The sequence below is a fragment of the Oryza sativa genome, chromosome 12 (assembly GCF_034140825.1).
Source record: "Oryza sativa Japonica Group chromosome 12, ASM3414082v1".
NCBI classification, from domain to species: Eukaryota; Viridiplantae; Streptophyta; class Magnoliopsida; order Poales; family Poaceae; genus Oryza; species Oryza sativa.
The window spans coordinates 26,010,189-26,030,454 of NC_089046.1; the positions used below are offsets into that span (position 1 = coordinate 26,010,189).

Below are 20,266 nucleotides of genomic sequence, written 5' to 3' on the forward strand. Positions count from 1 at the left end.
TAGTGTATATTCTTTTGCTTACAGCCTAGCCTGTCAAGGTACCGTAAACGTAAACCATTGCTTACTATACTACTATTTATTTTTTTTAAGTAGTGATCTCAAAATATTTTTAAAACTCTAGGTGAAACCTACCATAAACTGTTTGCAAATCTAAAGCACGAGAGGTTGATGCACACCCCCAACGAGTATAAAACATCACTGTCGTAACAGCCTTCCAAAAACCCTCGTGACCGTGTGTACCACCACCGGCCCACGGCCCACCATGGACCCAGTCCACGCGGCGCACCCAGTCCCCCGTCCCGCTCGCGCCGGCGCGAACCCGCAAATTCCAAAAAAGGAAAAAAAAACCCTCTCGCGCCACAAAAATGGCGCCAACCCCTCCCCCAATCTCCCGCCTTCTTCTGCCTCTTCTCCCCCTCTATTTCCCTCCCCCTCCCAAATCCAAACCCTACCCATTCCCCACCTCGACCTCTCAGATCTCCGCCTCCGCAAGCTCGCTTGCTCCCCATGGCCTCCTCCTCCGACGCTTCCTCCGCCCTCGCCGCCGCCGCCGCGGTGGGGAAGAAGCGTGGCAGCTACAACTGCGGCAGGTGCGGGCTCCCCAAGAAGGGGCACGTCTGCGCCGTCGCCGGGGAGGAGCAGAAGCCGCCGAGGAGGGCGCTGCACTTCGACGAGGCGGCCCCGCCGCCGCCGCCGGAGAAGAAGGTGAAGGTGGAGGTGGTGGAGGTGGACTCCTCCTCGTCGGAGGAGGAGGAGAGGGAGGCGCGGGGGTGGGTCGAGGTGGGCGGCGGGCGGCGGGTGCCGGGGGAGGTGGTGGTGGAGGTGATGCGGAGGCTGCCGCCGAGGGGCGTGGCGGCGTCCGCCGCCGTCTGCCGCGGGTGGCGCGGGTGCGCGCGCCGCGTGTGGCGCGCCGCCGACGAGCTCCGCCTCCGCGCCGCCGGTGTCCGCCCCGTCGGCGCCCTCCTCCCCCGCTGCCCCGCGCTCTCCAGGCTCGTGCTCCGCATGGAAAGGTGAGGAGACAAAAAATAACCAAACAGCTTCCCTTCCACCTGTCGAACACCATGGATCCGCGAGATCGATGAGTTTGGTCTCGCTTCGTGCCGCATCCCCGTGGATCTTCTTCCCATGAACGCACCATGGAACATCGGTGATGCAATCCGCTAACCTTGTTGGAAACCGGGATATAACTAACTAACTTACTAGCTAACGAATCGGACAGCGAAAATCTCGCTAAAAATTCACCGTGACATTGCTAAGCTAAAAGAAGAACACGGTGCAGATGTGCGATCTGATTCTGATCTGGTGCCGTGAGATCTCTCCACCTGTGGATCTTTGAGCGGTGCCTGGTTTAGATTCATCGCACGCATCTCACGATGCAAGAAATCCCACGACCGAAACATTTGTGTTTGTGAAATGATTGATGGGATAAGCAAAGGTTTGGTGGTGCTGATCCGATCTGTCTGTCCGAATTTTGGGTTCTTGGTTGATGTGGGGTTTTATCGGGGAGGATCTAGTCATCATCTTGGTTCCGGGAGATTGGTCTATGGATCTTTCTTTTCTTTGATTGGTGCCTGGATCTGGATGGGCTTGTGAGATTGAAGCATGGATCTGATAGTTGTCCATCTGTGATGCACAATATGTGTGCCCAAATGCTAAGATAATATAGTGTGATGCTAAGATATTTCTTTTGGTGTTTGGGAACAAAGGTAACAGATGAAAATCTTCAGAGAGGAACGAAACCTGTTATGTGCACTAAGTACATAATTCTGGTTAACCATGCCACAAGATTTAGTTCGGATTTTGGAAGAATAGATTTGCTTGATTCGGTGATTCAGAAGTTGTCTTGGTCATTTAGGCAAAATAGGGGGATTACTGGGTGGATCTGGTGTTTCTTCATGTGAACTTTGTCGTGGATATGGATTGTGTCCTGCAGAAAGCCAGCAAAATGCAGCTCTTACAGTGAGGGAAAGTGAAATTCTGTCTCACTGTCGATCTGCTTTTGTTGGTTCATCTAGATCTACTCTGAGGGCCGAATTCAAATAGATCTTTAGAATATAAATGTTTAAAACATACGTTTCATTCAATCTCTTGAATGCGCTAGCAAGTTAGCAATTGTCTAATGAGTTCTTTGTTATTTTGATGCAGTGATATTGATGCTACTATGCTCGCATGCGTTGCATTTTCTTGCCCTAATTTGCAATATCTGGAGATCAGCATGGTCGGAAGCGCAGCCAACCGAATGACAGGGTACGGTGAAAATCTCCAAAATATTTTGAGTCTATTGTGAAATGCCACCTTTCCATACATTGTATTCCTGTGATAGCTAACTTTGTGTTATTTCTATTGTTTCATTTTGAGTAGAAAGCAATGTGTATACGACTAGTTTCTAATAAGAACACATTTGCAAAATTGCAATTGTGTGCTACCAAACTTTTAGTGTTATATGATTTAAGATGTATATTCTGAGAATTTTGTTTCACACTACACCTTTATCTTTTTTTTTTTGCTTTTTGTCACTGTAACTCAAGAAACTCTGGTTTAATAGATATATGTTTTCGATTTGCATTTCAAGCCTTGAGTCTCTTAACTGACTTCGGTGACCTGTTTTTCCACAGGGATGAGCTAACTAGGTTTGTCTCAGAGAAGCGATCTCTCTCGGTTCTCAAATTAGATGGTTGCAGTAATCTCAATTTTCTTAATATAAGCTCTTCAAGCCTTTCAACGCTTTGGCTATCAGATCTTTCTTCCCTTTCGAAATCGGTAATACAACCTGCTCCTACAATTATTCAGTTAAATGGATTTACCATTGCATAAATTAATTGAGGTACTAATTTTTTTGCAGGTCATAAACTGTCCTAATTTGAATGAACTCTCACTGGGATTTACCCAACAAAATAATGATTCTACGGATCTGATTAGTCTGATGGATAGTCTGGGTCGTACCTGCTCAAATTTGAGAAACCTGCACATATCCTCAATTCATTTATGCAATGAAGCTGTGTTTTCTCTAGAGAGTGCTAATCTCAGGTACTTAATATATGCTGCTCATTTGTCATGAATCATGTTAGGGGGAGTCTTGTTATAATTATAATTTCTTGAGTTAAATCCTCAACCCATCTTTTTTCTTGTTTTATCAGGGGCCTATGCATGCTATCCTTGATTCTTGGTTCAAAAATAACAGATGCAGCTGTTGCATCTATTGTTCGCTCTTACGCAAGCTTGGATTTGCTTGATTTAAGCGGGTAAGCATTGTTTTGTAGGGTCTAAATTCTTTGAATCAGATGGCTGATATTTTGTCACAAAGTTCCTGCAAAACAATGTCTGAATTTACTTTGCTTGAACTTCAGATCTAGCATTACTGATAATGGGCTTGGGATGATCTGCAAGGCATTCCCTCATACTCTAACCAGGCTTCTCCTTGCCCTTTGCCCAAATATCACCTCATGTAAGCCTTAATTTTTTTTCTTCTATTGATTTAAAAAGAATAAAGAAGACAATAAGTAACACCTTTTCATCTGATTTACAGGTGGGGTGCAGGTGGCTACTTCACAGTTGCCACTTCTTCAGCTCATGGACTGTGGCAAGAGCTTATGTGCTAATTCGCAGCCTGAAGCAGAGAGATCATATTTTGGTGAAATTTATGGAGGGATTAAGTTTTGTTCAAAATTACCTATCCAGAGAAAGCAGCAGCCTAATTACCAAAAGCTGATAATAAAACATGCTAACCTGAAGAAACTCAGCCTTTGGGGCTGTTCAGCTCTGGATGTAAGTCTTTTGAATATTTCCATCATCAATCCTTTCATACATCTGGTTGCTAATAAACACAACATATTAAAGCTGAGTTCTCATTACCGCTTCTCTCTTTTTCAGGCCCTGTATGTAAATTGTCCAGAGCTGAGTGATCTCAATCTCAACTGTTGCACAAATCTTCATCCAGGTGCGATGTCTCTTCCTGAAAATGCAGGTGCCACTTTCCTACAGTGTTAACCGCTAAAATGCAAGTGTTAACAGCTTGAGAACGTTTATACAGAACGGTTGCTTCTTCAGTGCCCAAGCTTGAAGGATGTACATGCCTCTGGGTGCCGTGACATGCTGATTGGAGCAATCAGAAACCAGGTAGGACTTCGCTGATCCTGTTTGTTAAGCATTGACACTTTGCGTTGTAATGGATCTGACTCAAGTACATGATCACTGGATGAACTTGTTTCCAGAGTCCTAGTAATTTAGATCAAACACCACAGAAGCAAATGTGTGCTAGCCTTTTTACAATTGATGATGACTAAATAATAAACTGAACATGTGAGGGAAGTAGAATTTTTAAGGCTGGACATAATCAAATACCATACTTCAACAACATGGTTACCTCTAATTGCCACATCTATTTGCGAAAAGCGTGACAAAACGTCTTCTTTTTGCCAGGTTCTGAATGAGTTTGCTTCAGCAGAGCCTCGGGTTCCTTGCAAGCGGCTAGCGGATGGTTCAAAACGTGTACAAGTCCCACACTTCATGCTCGAACAGGTAAAACAGAAAACCTTCATTTCTTGGAAGCAGATCACCATTGCCCCCATCTAGGCAGAGTTTCTTTGGGAGTTCATCCACCTGTCTGCTGCATCAGCTGTCTGATCGGTTGCATGATTCTTTCAGCAATTCGAGGAGGAGAAATGGGGCAGCGGGTCGAAGCGGAGCCAGTGCACCGTTCACCTGAGCTAAACGATGGAGTAGCCTAACCATTGCAGCCACCAGGATTGAGGAACAAGATAGCTGAAGTTTAGTCAGCTTGTAAGGCTACTTGACAACTTGACATTTCTTCAGATGAAGCTAGTTGAGGTGAGGCCGTCTCATCGTCAGAATGGAGCTTTTTCTACCCTCCAATTTAAGTGCACTGCAACTGGAATTGGATCAAACCAATTTGTCAAATGTGTCATGTGTGAATTTGTGTAGCTTGTTATTCTGTACTCTGTATCATTCAATTCCCTGTACTTGGAAAGCCTTTCCCTTGTGTACTTCTGAAGAACAATAAGAAACCAGCTTTGTACTCTGACAATATTCATTTTAGACGATAACTGTATCTCATAATGCGTTATGTGTTCTATTCATGATGCTGAAACAATTATTTTTCTTTTTTTAATGGAAGGCTGATTATGTCTAATATTTGTGCATTTTTATGGTGCATTCTACTAGTGGTAATAGTGTAGTAACAGTAGAATTTTAATCTAACTATATATTTTTATGAATGTTTAAAACATTTCATTCAAAACTTCCAATTCATCTATTTTAACATGGTATAAGATTCATGTTCTCTGTAACCAGTTACCCATCACATACTCTTTTTTTAATGAAATTACTGTAGGAGAGTCTCCTACAGCATATATATTAATATAAGTATAAAATATACAATATACAGAACAAAAAATAATCAGAAATTGTCTAGCCATTGTGACATAAAAGGTTTTAAACTATCTTCTCTTCTATGGATAACCAAGGCAAACTCCATCTTGAATTTATCTTTGCAAAAACCAATTGTGGGGTTGATATCTTTGAAAACCTTATTGTTTCTGGTAATCCAAATACTCCAAGTCATTAAAATGATGATTTCCATATAGAACTGCACTTGCATTTCTTTGGATATCTTCTATGGCTTCTTGAACTGAGAGATCTGCTTTTATTGTAGGGCAAACAACAATTTTGAGTGAAGGAGCATGTTAAAAACAGATGTTGCAAGGTTTCTTCTTGCTGTAGATTGCATAACACAGTTATAATCTGGCCGCTCAAACTTTCTTCTTAACATGTTCCTTGCATTGATTCTGTCTTTTAGGATTAACCAGAAAAAAGATCTTATGCTTTGCTTTCACACTACTCTTCCAGAGCTAGTTAAAAGAATTTGGGACATTGATCACTCCTGTAAAAATCTTGTATGCTTTGACTAAGGTGTATTGCTCTGAGTTTCACATGTATGTCCATTTATCTTCTCCATCTCCATGTCAATTTCTTCAAAGAGGGTTTGTAACTGTTTGAACTGATCATAAGCTTGAGCTGAGAGTGGCAAGCCGGCACCTGAAAGATAGAAGACACAGATTATCCAATTGCCAAGCTTGTTGGAGGGTAATATTTGGCTTTGTTGTGAATGAAAACAATTGCCAAACTCTTTTTTAACAAGTATACTCAGTATGTTCATCCATTATGCATCACTTGTACATTATGACCGGTTTATAATATTTATTATATACTAGAAAAAATGCTCATGCATTATAACGGGTGAAGTCTATTTTAATCTTATTGTTGTTATATGGTTTAGTTAACATGAAATTTATTGTGTGAGTTCACTTGGATATATATATTTTTATAAAATCAAGTTAGCATGCGAGTTTTTTTTAAACAGATTTCTTATATAATTCCTTTTGTATTACCAAAAGTGAACGATATTAAAAACCGACTCAAATACGGATATGTATTTCCAAAAGCAAATGAACTTAAAACTGACTTATACACGGACGACGTACCAAAATACCAACAAAAATATCTTCAATTTTTATAATAGTAGAGAAGAGATATAGATTAAAACCAAAACATAAAATTAAAACCGACTCAAACACGAATGACGATCCGTGGAAACATCTTCAATTTTTATAACCGACTCAAATATGGATGACGGACCACCGAAACATCTTCAACTTTTATAATAGTGGAGAAATGACCAATTTTATATTTTTTAAATATTTATTTTAAAAATTTACAATATTTTAAGGTGCATCATCTATCTCACACACAAACTATTTGTTTCTGTTCAGATACCAACACCTCCTACTCGCTAGTTCATAGGTGTGGGTGATGTACTGATATCAGGGCATCTGCAGCACCGCTCGCTGACACGTGGGCCTGATGGTTTGTGGGACCCACATGACAGTGAGCAGTAGTACCTGTATCCAATGTCAGGGAAAAGATATGTAGTGATCGGACAATGAATACGACTATTTACCATGGGCCATGGCACTGATGGTGATAGTTGAATAAATGGGTAAATTCGTAGTTTGTTGTATCGCTTTATTTTATACTAATGAATTTCCACGAGTTTGCTAGGTTTAGCTTGTTTTGCACGTAGGTCACAGATAAGGACATTTCTTTGACATATTGGGATGTTTCCGAGTGAGTTACAAAGGAGCATCATAACTACCCATAAGATGAGGCAAAATCATATATTTGATTCCACCATATTAAAGCCCTCGTCGAGACAATCAAAACGGATATATGGTTCACCTGATTTAGAGTCCGAACGAAAGAGATACAACATCCAGAAAAACAAACCCGTCTTTTCGAGCTGAGGGTGGCCAGCGACCTAGAATAGGGAATCGGCCGAGCCCTCCCTTACTAGGCCGAATGGCCACCAACTCAACTAGAAGCCTTCTAGACACCTGGGATGACCAACCGGAACACTATAATGGACCGGCTTAGCACCAACATTCCGGCTGGCCTCGCCCAATAGACTAGCCAGTCTCATCCAACTCCAAAACCGACTCAACAGAAGTATCCATATCATTGAATAATATCTACATATATAGTATGTATCATTGATTTAGAGTATTTTATTTTAATTTATATGTAAGAACATATTTTGGGATAACATGTGTAACCATTGCTCTTTACCCAAACAGCATTTGTCTAGGAAAAAAATTTCCTCCGTAACCAAAAGTTATTTTTGGCTTTACATCTTTACATACCTTCTTCTGAAGGCCTCCTTGCATGTTGAACCGACAAACCAACCTTCTCCTAAAGGTGATTTTCGATTGTTCGGCTTAAAATTATTTTAAATTTTACAGAACGTTCTAGGGATTTGACAAACGGTTCATCTTTGATAATAATTTGTAAAACTAGACACCATGACTAATGTCATGTATAACTAGGGCAACCAAACGTTGAAATTCCACCCAAAACAAATAGATCAGCTCAACTGGTTAGGTTTTTTTTTATAGTGGAACCAACCCATCTAGATTCAAGGCTTAGATTTAACAAGAGTGCTCGCATTTACAACTAATTATTCTTTCAGTGGTAGACAACGTCGTCTTCGACAACGAGACGCCCATGGTGACCGATGATTTTGTAAATCTCAACATATGCTGGTGTAATCTTTCGGATGTGCTTATAGAGGTAGGGAGTGCGTATGTGTGTTCTTAGAGAACAAGTGTGCGCGTGTTGTGAGCGTTTGTAATATGTTTCTCTCTTCTCAAATAGAATTCATTTTGAGGATTTCACATCCGAATTTGAATCCCCACCCGTTTAGCAAATAAAAAAAATCCCAAAAGCCCAAGGGCCCGAATTGGCAGCCCAACGACGGCGACGGCGGCGGCGACGACGACGGCGATGGCGGCGGCGGCGGTAACGGTCAAGCTCGGAGGTATGGCGTCTCTCTCCTCCCTTCGCTTCTCCATCGCTTTCGCCTTCCCGTTGGGTTCTCAGGAACTCGATTCCGGCGAGGCGGAAGCAGCTCAAACCCTAGAGTAATAATTGATTTTACCGGCGCTCTTCATCCATCAGGGTGGAGTAGTTACTGTTACTGCCCTACCACCACGAGGAGGAGCAAACCGGCGGCGGTGAAGATGATGATGGCGCTTTGCCCTACCAGCTTCCGGATCGAATTGCCTCGACGAACCATTCGGGCTGCCATACTGAACAAGAGACACACCGTCAGTGGAGTTGTTCTTTCTTGTGCAGGTTTTTGTGAATTGTGATAGTGTGTGTAGTTGTGATTGATTGAACCCTATCCTTCGTTTCATCCAGGTTCCTTGCTACCAGAGGCAAGAAGGAGCTTCATCTCCAGCTCCGCAGATCGAAGCCAAGTAAATTTACCTCTTCTTCTATAACTTATTAATGAACCAATCGATACGGTTAGTTTAGCATCGATTTGTTTTTACACAGTTCTTGTAGTAGATTTGGGACTGTAGTGTCTTATTAGTGAAAGCAATAGCCCTTTCCCCCTTTTCACTTCTCAATTTTTGTGCCAAATTATATCCATGTATTATTCTTGCTTGCCATGTACGTTCCTAGATCAAGAGCAAAACTCATGTTTTTAAGAGGGCATAAATAAATATAAGGCATAATAAAATCTCCTGATGTGGTGGTGCCACCAGTCAGGGAAAAAGATATTACTGTTTTGCTACTTCTGCACCAGTCAATGTAAACTTATTACTTCATAAATCTGCAAAGCAACCACAAGTTTTTGTAGTGGTCACCTGAGGGGAGAGGCTCATATACCTGAATATTGGATTAAAAGGAGTACTAACAGGAGGTTTACAATATAAAGAATCTACTGTAATTGGCTCTGTTTTTGCTGCATTCATATAATGTATAAACTGAACTATATCTACAGTAGTTTTGACTATGGTGTAGTTTTTTCAAAGTTGATCACTGTACTAGTTGAGCTGTATAATTTTTTTAGGACATGCGTTGAGTGGTACAATTGAGCTTTCTATTTACAGTTTAACTCTGTTTTTTTTTTTAAAAAAACCTGTAGGTCAATGGAGGAGGTATATGATGCTTTGGCTGAGCACCTTTTTTCTGTTTTGAAGAACATTGAACATCTTGACTCAAAGTAAGCTGATTCCGTTCTGGGTGGTGTTATTGCTTTATTGACTTGGTCATACTGTAGTAGCGCATAATGTTTCTTCAATATTTGAATATCATGAAATCAAACACGCGCAGTGATCTGTTTTGTGAAACAGAAATAAGCTTATGCTTTCTTGTGACTTTCAACCTGCTTGATCTAGACTAGAACAACACTACTTTATCTTTGTTCTGTAAAATACTCTGTAATAGTGTCATCACTTAGGCATGACAATATAACACTTCACATTCCAGAACTTACCTCGATTCCTGTATTGACAATTTGAATCTGAATAAAACCAGTATTTTGATTTTTCTTTTGGAGCACTATTGATTGTGTTAGCTTCATTTCTAAGAACCACTTTCCCACTTAAGTCACTTATGAGTACTGCTCTCAACAGATACATTGTTGGTATAGCTGGACCACCTGGCGCGGGAAAGTCTACAGTTGCTTCCGAAGTTGTTCAACGTGTTAATAAACGCTGGTCCCAGAAGCACGAGAATGGTAGTTCACTTATTTCAACCGAAGAAATTGCCACGATGCTTCCCATGGATGGTTTCCACCTTTATCGGTCCCAACTAGATGCAATGGAGGTCTGTTCTCTTCTATGCAACCCATACCTGAATGTTATATTGTTTTCTCTAATCATTGATATTGTTGTCATTGTAGGATCCAAAAGAAGCACATGCAAGAAGAGGAGGTAGGACATTTTCTCCACTTAATTGATTTCGATAAAATACTTTTTACATGAGTACTAACAGTTAATTCAATAAATTTAGCACCATGGACATTCGATCCATCCCGGTTTTTGAAATGCCTACAGACCCTGAGAGAAGAGGTGTTACCAGTTTCACTGTCAAGTATTCTATTACACATAACATTGTGTTTTGACTGATCGCTGAAACATCTTTGTCTGCAGGGTTCAGTTTATGCTCCATCATTTGATCATGGTGTTGGTGATCCAGTTGAAAATGACATATTTGTAAAGCCGCAGTGAGTTATCATTGCAGATCCAGAATATATTCTCTTTGTAGATTGCAGAATGCTTGAACTCTAGTTTCTTATTTCGATTTAAATCAAATGTGAAGCATGCCTGAGTTATTCATATAGTTAGTTCAGATGCTGAACACACTGGCCTTTATAGAACCTTTTAGACCAACTCACTTTTAGCATTACCTAACACTGGAACCTTATGCTGTTATTATGCTGTGTGGAATGATCATATTCTATCAGGCACTGCCAAGTTCTAATTAATCTTTTTTTAATGAATACCTGTGTTTGGAACTTTGTATGCCTGTATGCGGTATGTGAATAGCCGCAAGCAGATACCTTTATGAGAAGTTTTGTTTTATGCTTTATCTTTCTAACAGATTATGGCTCTCGCACCAAAAATGGTTTATTTTAAACAAGCCAGGTAATTTACCCTAAGTATGTTCAGCACATGCTGGTTACTAATTACTATGATTTTGGCAGACACAAAATAGTGATTGTCGAAGGCAATTATCTATTACTGGAAGAAGATGCCTGGAGGGACATTAGAGCCTTGTTTGATGAAAAATGGTGAGTATGCTGGCTTTACAATCATAAATAATTTGCAGCGATATAATTGATCGTGCCATGAGCCAGTGAGTTCCAAATTTTGGAGCTTGTTACTTAACTCAACATAACATGCTCCTGTTTGGAGCAGTAAATTTTAATTTCTTATTGATTCTTGAAACAGTGAAAACTGATAACAGTGTTTCTAATGGTCAAAATTTACCGTGATAGGTTTATCGATATTGACATTGATGTCTCCATGCAAAGAGTGCTCCAGAGACATGTCGCCACAGGTTTTCCCTTAATTAATGCTTCCTTTTCTTTGGGATAAATTACTATTTCAGTATTTATCCATCTTATTTGATGTTCTTGCTCCTCTTGCCAGGAAAAGAGCCAGATGTAGCAGCATGGCGGGTAATTCTCTCCTTTTGGTTCTTCCTCTCTGTTACACAAGTGAACATAAACTGCACTACAGTTTCCTTTCAATAAATATGTCTTACACTACAATTAATCTGTTTTAGAGTTGCATATAAGCAATTAACCAAAATGGCTCCCCCTGCCTTCTTTAGGATCATTTTATCATAGAAGCTGTTCATAGAAAAATTTGCATGAAATTAGCTATGCCCTGTGGATTTTTACAGCTAACCATGTTCAGATCAAGATACTACTAATATGCCGTCATGTTCTTCACCCCTGTTTCTGGATACTGCATGTTCTTATAGTCTTGAATTGATCTTGTGAATCAGATCTCGTATAATGACCGGCCAAACGCAGAGCTTATCATGAAGTCAAAAAAGTCTGCAGATCTTGTAATCAGATCGGTGGATTTGTCAAGATAAGAGTCCATGTCTTCAATTGCTGATTAGATATCTGCTCTAATAATGTTCAGAGAAAGACACTACCAATGGTTGTTTCCATGGAGATCTTTGTACATATAATAAGCTCAATGCATCTCTCCATGGTGATTTTTGTAGATCAAATAAACTTATCCCCAACCAGTTTGGTTGTACAGTCGATGATGAATAACTTATTCAACAACATTCTCTGCAATTTTCCTACTCTTGAAGAATATGTTTCCAACATCAACTATATTACTTCTTCACAGCTCTCTTTGTACAGTTCTATGCTTAGAACACCCCCCCCAAAAAATAAATAAATAAATAAATCAACTTTTATACATGAATTTTAACATAACCTATGTTCATATTTGTGTATAAAAGTTGTTTTTTTTATGGATGGAGTGCAATTGAGAGTAAATATGGATATAAAAAAAATCATCTTCACAAACTGGGAAACTGTCTAAAATTTTCTCAATCTGAGAAAAAATAATTCATGCTACCAAGTAATCAGGGTAAAATCAGACAAGACAATGTACCGTAGATAAGTTAATCAAAAGATGCTGCATCGTTGGGATGAAACAAATGACCCTAGTGACATGTATTACCACAACACATTTCTTGGTAAAAGCAGCACAAGATTGTCTTCAAAGGTGGACAAACTTGCACCTTGAAAAGACTCAAAGCTGCATGCCATGATTGTAATAAGGGGACATGATCTCCAAAGGGAAAATATGTTTCTGCTTAGTTTAATTTAACATGACAAAAGGCACCACCACCTTTAGTTGGGCAAGAAGAAGAGAGATGATACTCATTACAAGGAAGGTGCATCTGAAAGCCCCCAAAAATCATGGCAACAAACACACATACACCTTCCAGCATTTCAAGCATTTTTTCCTAGAAAACAGGGCCCAAAAAAAAGAAGAAAAAAAAAACTGAACTTTGGCCAACCTGCACCCTTTATCAAAGCATTAGGGCACAATGTACCAAACATTTGCCATAAAATATATATAGTACTAGACAGCAGAAGATGCAGCAAGCTGTGATGCCTCCCCTGATGATAATGTGTATACAAAAAACATAAGCTTCCATTACTATGCACATGGCATGCTTCTCTCTAAACCAGTTCTTTTTTTTTTTTGAAACTTTTCTCTAAACCAGTTGGCCCCACATTATAAAAAACATACTCAGCCAGGTAGACTTGGCAATGTATGCCCACACATCACCAAACAAAGCATCTTCATCATTGAATTGAATCCTCCTTTCCTAATACTGATTCAATACTTCAATGTAATGCGGCATTAATCAATTGATTAAGAGAAGGCAGGGAGCAGAGCAGACACCATCCTCATACAATACAATTAATTAACACATAACACCTTGCAGTAATAATTATTTGTTTGATGGATACACCATGAAGATAATTAAACAACCTTTTCATGGACAAAATACATTGAGGTCCCTTTGAGCAGGGTGCCTTTACATTTTGTGCCATTAAGGTAAAAAAAAAACAGAGAGAAAGGGAAGAACAGGGAGAGCAAAAAAGACATAATTATGGGACAGGTACTACTGGTACATGTTCTTGGCTTCTTTCTTATGTATAAGACAAGATGACACACTTAGGAACTTAATGACTGCAACAGAACAGAAACTGACCACAACACCAAAATGACTTTCACTGATCAGGAAAGGTACAGACTTGGAGATGAGGACAGCAAGCGAGTATGATACAGGGATGAGGCAAAGCTGCAATTAAGAAAAGCTATAGATAGATTGTTGCATCTGATGATGATCCATCCGTTTTTGATGGCGACATGTTCTTCTTTCTCAGCTTCTGTTCTTGCATTTCTCCATTGCCCTCGGTGCTGAAACAATTCAAAACAAAAAATATATTATATTTCACTGTTCTGTCAGTAACTGATATCCAACTTAAATTAAACCCCAACTTAAAATCAAACCCAAAGGAGCTAATTTGTATGTAGAAATAAAACTTGATATGCACTGACCAAGGCCAATAGCTTCTGATCCTTTCATTATCCTAAGGCGCTTGCATGATTCAACAAACATCCTGAAATTTCCATTTCCAAACAAAATGGTCAGAATTCAGAACACAGATGCAGAGCATGGACTCATATCAGAGATTCAGACTAGTACCTTAATTCAGGTTATTAAAATTAAACACTTAGATATTAGATAATAGAAAATTTAAGTAGAGATTACTGACTCCCATGGGACGTCGCCGACGAGCATCCAGTCGCCGTCCTTGTCCTCGTAGGTTGGCACATATTCAGAGCCGTTGAGCAGATCAGCAATCTTGCTCTCGTTCATGCCGTTCACCCCATGAGACCCACAGTTTCCTGATGAAAATTAATTCAGACATTAAGCTTCATACCAAAAACATTAAGCATCTACAACTCCATGCCGATTAATTTGATTATACAGTACAACCTAATTAAAATGATGTCTATTTTTCTTTGCAATTTAACAGTTTCCAGAGTATTTTTTTTTTGCATTGCTAGGTTTGTTCAGAGTTCAGTTTGGAATGGAGAATTATATTGCACTTCTATATGACAATGATTGAGGTAATTAGCTATCTACTAATTAAAAGCAAGTGTCAAGGCTCAATCAGTAAACGAACCTCACACACACTTGCACACCTAAAAAGCCGACCAATTTAATCATCTTTTGGCTCTCTGAACAATACCATATGTTTCCCATATCTTTTTTAAAGATGCATGCATCAACACGTGGATTTGATTATTATGCACTTGGATTTAGAGCAGCACATGCCAATGATCAATGGACCAAACTCCAGCTGCTAGTAGCTAATTAAGCAGATATATGCAACCTTGATCATGAGCTTAGCTAGCAAATTAACATCTATAGATAGCAAACATATATATGATGATGATATCCATGTACATGTGTTAGCTAGCAAAGAGAGATGAGAGACAATGGCATTATGCCAGACAACTAGGGCAGGCAGACACACCTACTACTACCAAAGGATGCAAATTAATCAAATCATGGAGTGCACTCCTTGGCAAAAACCACATGGTGACCACCACCACACATGCAAATGCCCCCCCAAATGCAATCATATACCCCAACCCTTCATCATGCACCACCTAAGCTAGCTGCTACTAACTTTATAACCTCACTTTGCACAAAGATTAAAGCTAGGCAACAATACCCTAATCAAAGTCCTATATATTTAGGTCTTGGAAGTTCTCACTAACTTTGCACAAAACAATATAATTCAATTATAGCTTTTGTAAAATTATATGATAAATACTACATCTATACCAAAATATAATAACTTATAGCTTTGTATCTGAACAAGTTGTTATCCAGATATGTGTATAGCTATCAAAAATTGTTATATTTTAGGATAGATATGTTGAGCGTGAGATTTTTAAAGGAATAGACATTTAAAATGCGAATATGTGGAATGAATGAAAATACGATGGTATATATAAAAACATATATTATGTGTAATTAATATAATTACCAATGGTGAAGGAGCTGAACATCTTCTCGAGTGCCTTGGAGAGCTCAAGGTAGCTCTTGTACATCTTGAGGTCCACCTTGCGCAGGTATGGCGCGCCGTCCATGCTCACCTTCACGAAGGCGGCGGCGGCGGCGCCGGCGCCGGACTTGTCGCCGCCGCCGTCGGCGGCGTCCTTGCCCTTGTCGGCCTGCACGGCCAGGATGTTCTTCCGGTATGACCGGACCGGCGGCCACCCAACCACCTGTGCCCTGTGAAGAAGATTTAACCAATTTTTTTCACCGATTAATAATTAAGAGTAGCTAGTTACTAGAAGTAGCTCTATAATATTATTACCAAATATCTTACTGAAGAATTGTTTGTGTTTTTTATTTATTTCTTAAGGTTTAATACTAGCTTTCTCGTAAATGGTGGTAGTAGCTCTGTAATATAATATCTCTGGTTTAAAATATATGCATGACACCATTGATTTTTTTAATTCGTTTGATTATTGATCTTTTCTAAAAATATTTATGTAAATCGATAGAGATACAAATTAAGTATGCTTAAAGTACTTTTGGTAACAGATATAGTAGTACTCTTTGAGTCTTTTCACTTCATTTAACTAAGTAATTAAGTAAATATTGTTGCATGGTCAAACTTTGGAGAAAGAGTTTTTTTTAAAGGAAAACTTTGTAGAAAAGTCAATGGTGCTTCAAACTGGAGGTGGTATATATATCTAATCAATGTACATGGTGTAATCCAATTAATCCACAAATAGACCAATATAATGGAGTATATATGGCTCTTTCTTTTTCTCCCGTCAATATGGTACTTTCAGGCCTTGTCTAGTGAACATGGTTACTTGTTTTCAGTTTTCACCATATGCAGAATAAATTACATTTCCCTTTTCTGTTTTATATGAGATTCTCCTTTTACTTGTATATAAACTTGTATTATATAGGTGAACTGGTCCATGAGACTATTGGGAGGGGCATCAAATCATGGAAAAAGGAGGAACCTTTTGTGGTGGCACACATGCATGTACCTTCCAAGCTAACACACAACCTATTCTTCATCCACATAATTAAACACAACACCCAACATTTACCACATTTCACATCACATTTCCAATTCATCTTCAACTAATAAAAAAAACCCCCCATATACACACACACACACACACTCCTGCAACATCAATGGCTACCCAAACCTACCTTTAATTATTTTCCTTCTGTAAATAAAAATAAAACCAAATATGAACAGAAGACTCTCGACAAGGGTGCATCCGTGCATGTAGAGTATATAGACAGATCCAAAATGGTAGGCCATGCATGTATAAATACATTTACTCTCAAGAACTAAAAGGCAACAAGCATGGCCAACATATGTAGTAGGCCATTCCCAACCTAAGATATTAGTTCCACATAGTTTCTATAAGCTCCACATCATCAAGAAACTAATACTAGACACTACTCTTCCAATGCAAGCACCACTATTCCGTACTTAAATTTAATGCTACTTATCTCACATGATGTCTTTAATATTGTGTAGAAACCATGTCTCATGGTTTTTTTATCTTTCTTCATTTATTCACTTGCCATATCATTTTTTATTTTAGGTGGCAGCTTATTTAATGCTATGGACACCATCCTAGTCATTGGGTTGGGAATGGCCGTAGTGTATCCAAATATTAATTTATTTCGTCTTTATCATGCATGCATGTGTGGTAACATCTCAAGAACTATAGGTTGGGCTAGTGATATGGAAATGATGGTGATGTGGACAAAAGATGAACTGTGCAAGAAAGAGAGAGAGAGAATTAGTAGTATGTGTGGCTTTATTTCTTTTATCGTGTCGGCACTAGGCAGTGTCTCCCCTGTGACCCACAAGTAACATGCCCATGTCTCTCTGCCTTCTTCTCTAGTACCTTGTACATTTTGCTTTGCTCTTTCTCTCTGTGCATCTACTACCAATGAATATATCTGTCCCTTAGATCCAGCCATACATACCACACCAATTAATTCTTTTCTCTTCTCTCCTAGTAGCAATCAATTTGGTTTATATTCATATACTAGTATTACAGTTTACAAAAAAAAAACAATTAACTAATTTTTTTGCGCTTTGGTTCACATCGATCGATCGATCGATATCCTTGGTGTTCATCATTGTGATACACATACATAAATCGAGGAATTAACTGATTAACTTAACTATGTAGCTAATTAATCAGTTGCCTCGGCTGTTGTAATTATCTAAGATCAATAAAGCTTTCTTTATCCCAAAAGCAAATCAACTGCAGGATGAATATCTGCGAATCTTGGCATGAAAAGGATTTACTTGTTCTTTTGTTATGTAAGGTTAGAGGTGGGTTATGCTAGGGTTTAAAATTTGCTAAGTTTTGTTATTTGGAGAGGATGATTACATGTATGTTTGATGTTTGAACTTGATTTTATTTGGAGAGATTATTGCATGATTTGCATGCATGCAAAATTAAGAAGGGCATTAGCTAAGCTAAGGTAGCTGTGCACGTACTTGGGAGCCCTTGGCTTCTCGGGGTCGGCGGCGGCGGTGACGACGCTGCTCTGGCTCGGCGACCGCTTCATCCCGCCGGCGGCGGCGGCGGCCGGCGGCGAGGCGTCGTCGTTGTCAGCTCCGACGATGTCGACCTTCTTCTCCCGGTCGTCAGCCGCCGCCTCCTCCTTGTCGTCGTCGTCGTCCACCGCCGCGGCCGCCGGCTCCAGCTTCAGCTTGAGGTCGATGGTCTCGGCGAAGCCCCTCTTCCCGGAGGAGCTCCTCGCCGCCGCCGCCGCGGCGTCTCCATCACCGCCGCCGCCGGGCAGGCCGAGCCGGAGCTCGGTCGCCTCGAAGGCCAGGTCCGCCGCCATTGCCGCCGCCACCTCACCTCAATATAGCTAGCTAACTAAATGTCTTCTTCTTCTTCTTCTTCAAAGCTAAGTGGATCAATGGAGATGATGATGAATCAATGGACCTAGCTAATTAGATAGCTCAAAGAATTTCTTGGTTTCTTCTTGGCTATCTACTAGTGGCTAATAGTACCAAAAGCTAGCTCTCTTCTTGTTGGTTTGAGCTTGATGGTGATGATGAGAGGGTGGCTAGAAATGTGATGTAAAGGAGTGAAATGGAAATGCAAATGGAAATAGATAAAGAGGAGAAGGGAGAGGTGATGTTGGGGGGGCCAAGAAATGATAATATGGGCAACAACCAACAAACAGAGAGAAGCAGCAGTATGGGGTATGTGTGTGTAGAATAATAGGGCCATGATCGATGATGATGATAATGCATGGCCCCTGCCTCTTTTGTGTCTACACCCCTTGCATAATTCCTAATTTTGCAATTATCACTAGGTTTGATTAATTTATTGTATGTGTGTAGTTTATGTTACCATGTTTTCTTTTGATTATACTTTGCATTATTGCTTGGGTGCACCACTTATAAGATAGAGAGGTAGAGAGATTGTAATGCATGTAATATATACTTTTCTCGATTCTAATTGGATACCGTATGAATCATTTTACTTCTCTCAAGTCAGGATTGATGAAGCCACCACAAGCGCATCACTGTCTAATAATACGTCATCTATCACTGAAAGAATAAAATACAAGCACCCATGCCAAATCTAGGACCTTATCAAACTTGGGTTGGCAGGTTCTACCACAAGAAACCTAAAGTCCCCATCGATCGGTTGCTTACGGCTGATTGTAAGCCGTAGTGGCTTATTTAGTGATAAAAATGATTTGTAAATTAAACTTTTGTATATGCGTCCTTAGAGACTTAAAAGAAAAGGTTGGAAAAGAAACTAAGTTAAAAAACATCAAAATCAACTTTTAAAATTCAAAATTTGACATTGGCTTATAAGCTATAGGGCGAACAATGAGCCTCTAACTTACTGAGCTACAGTCAATTCACCCTCTCAATTTTTTTCTAGATCCAACATTAGTTCAATTTTAGGAATTTAGTTAAACTCAATAAGGCATAATTGACATTTTTTTAGAAGTTTGGCATAATTGACATTAAAAACCACGAACGGGTAAACTCACAAAGCAATAAACAATCAACATTTGTTTTTTGACAGTAGAGTCACAGTTAATTAATAAAAATGAAAAACAATTGTTCAATTACTCTACTATTTTCCTTCGATTGCACCAAGCAGTTGATTAATTAATCGTGGGAGGGTAGCTTGTGTACGTAGAGGCGGTATGCTTTGCTACCTATCGAACTATAAGTCCGCATAGGTGCACGTTTTCATTAAGTGTCCATTACGAATTTGCGATATATTACGACTGAATTCAAGGCTCTAAAAGGAACAGAAAAAAAAACCACACCTTGCTTTGCTTTAGACCAAAAAAATATTACATACTTTCACTTTAGACCAGTATTGAAATAAATTTCACTTAACAGTAGTAGGTAACCAGGATATATAATATCATCTAACCTATAGCTATAGAAAAACAATAAAGTTTCACAAAATCCGAACGAAACTTGGTGAAACATGGTTTAAATTCAACACAAGTTTTTCAATAAGTTAATCCACTCGCATTTTACAGTTTCTCTTCAGTTATACTCTCGCGCAAAGTGAAACAAAGGACCTGTTCATTTTGATGTCATTTTCAACCTTACCAAATTTTGGTAAAGTTACAAAAAAAAGTGGTTACATTTAGTTTTCTGCCAAATTTTAGTAACTATATAAGAAATCCTGCCAAAATTTTGGCAAGTTACCAAAATTTTGGTAACTATGCCAAAATTTGGTAAGGTTTTTTTTGGCATCAAAGTGAACATGCCCAAAGATAC

The 20,266-nt window shown here is 39.4% G+C and overlaps 3 protein-coding genes across 3 annotated transcripts; 2 read left to right on the forward strand and 1 right to left on the reverse strand.

Moving 5' to 3' along the window:
- The first annotated feature begins 450 nt into the window (after window positions 1-450).
- On the forward strand, window positions 451-5,076 carry LOC4352719 (F-box/LRR-repeat protein 17). The gene is made up of 11 exons (XM_015763476.3): window positions 451-1,010; window positions 2,146-2,247; window positions 2,616-2,760; window positions 2,843-3,027; window positions 3,138-3,242; window positions 3,348-3,445; window positions 3,527-3,765; window positions 3,871-3,937; window positions 4,031-4,116; window positions 4,420-4,518; window positions 4,645-5,076. Exons 1-11 carry the CDS (start codon window positions 508-510, stop codon window positions 4,708-4,710), a joined length of 1,695 nt encoding a protein of 564 aa, XP_015618962.2. The 5' UTR covers window positions 451-507; the 3' UTR covers window positions 4,711-5,076.
- A 3,171-nt stretch (window positions 5,077-8,247) lies between these two features.
- Window positions 8,248-12,170, forward strand: LOC4352720 (putative uridine kinase C227.14). The gene is made up of 12 exons (NM_001423612.1): window positions 8,248-8,389; window positions 8,530-8,678; window positions 8,773-8,831; window positions 9,506-9,583; window positions 9,996-10,188; window positions 10,265-10,295; window positions 10,375-10,433; window positions 10,515-10,588; window positions 11,069-11,155; window positions 11,363-11,424; window positions 11,517-11,545; window positions 11,878-12,170. The coding sequence occupies exons 1-12, from the start codon at window positions 8,356-8,358 to the stop codon at window positions 11,968-11,970; spliced, it is 948 nt and encodes a 315-aa protein (NP_001410541.1). The 5' UTR covers window positions 8,248-8,355; the 3' UTR covers window positions 11,971-12,170.
- Window positions 12,171-13,316: 1,146 nt separating this feature from the next.
- Window positions 13,317-18,616, reverse strand: LOC4352721 (auxin-responsive protein IAA30-like). Its single transcript, NM_001423613.1, has 5 exons — window positions 17,990-18,616; window positions 15,479-15,726; window positions 14,192-14,324; window positions 13,974-14,035; window positions 13,317-13,832 (listed from the first exon to the last, which is right to left on the reverse strand). Exons 1-5 carry the CDS (start codon window positions 18,340-18,342, stop codon window positions 13,795-13,797), a joined length of 834 nt encoding a protein of 277 aa, NP_001410542.1. The 5' UTR covers window positions 18,343-18,616; the 3' UTR covers window positions 13,317-13,794.
- Between the last annotated feature and the right edge of the window lie 1,650 nt (window positions 18,617-20,266).

Bases quoted from the DNA above. Each gene is read 5' to 3' on its own strand.
- LOC4352721 (NM_001423613.1), bottom strand. From the start codon at position 18,342: ATGGCGGCGGACCTGGCCTTCGAGGCGACCGAGCTCCGGCTCGGCCTG. The intron at 15,727-17,989 runs GTACGTGCACAG...TCTTCTTCACAG, and splicing joins GAGAAGCCAAGGGCTCCCAA to GGCACAGGTGGTTGGGTGGC. The intron at 14,325-15,478 runs GTAATTATATTA...AATTTTCATCAG, and splicing joins GTTCAGCTCCTTCACCATTG to GAAACTGTGGGTCTCATGGG.
- LOC4352719 (XM_015763476.3), top strand. From the start codon at position 508: ATGGCCTCCTCCTCCGACGCTTCCTCCGCCCTCGCCGCCGCCGCCGCG. The intron at 3,446-3,526 runs GTAAGCCTTAAT...TCTGATTTACAG, and splicing joins TTGCCCAAATATCACCTCAT to GTGGGGTGCAGGTGGCTACT. The intron at 4,117-4,419 runs GTAGGACTTCGC...TCTTTTTGCCAG, and splicing joins TTGGAGCAATCAGAAACCAG to GTTCTGAATGAGTTTGCTTC.
- LOC4352720 (NM_001423612.1), top strand. From the start codon at position 8,356: ATGGCGGCGGCGGCGGTAACGGTCAAGCTCGGAG. The intron at 11,425-11,516 runs GTTTTCCCTTAA...TCCTCTTGCCAG, and splicing joins CCAGAGACATGTCGCCACAG to GAAAAGAGCCAGATGTAGCA. The intron at 11,546-11,877 runs GTAATTCTCTCC...CTTGTGAATCAG, and splicing joins CAGATGTAGCAGCATGGCGG to ATCTCGTATAATGACCGGCC.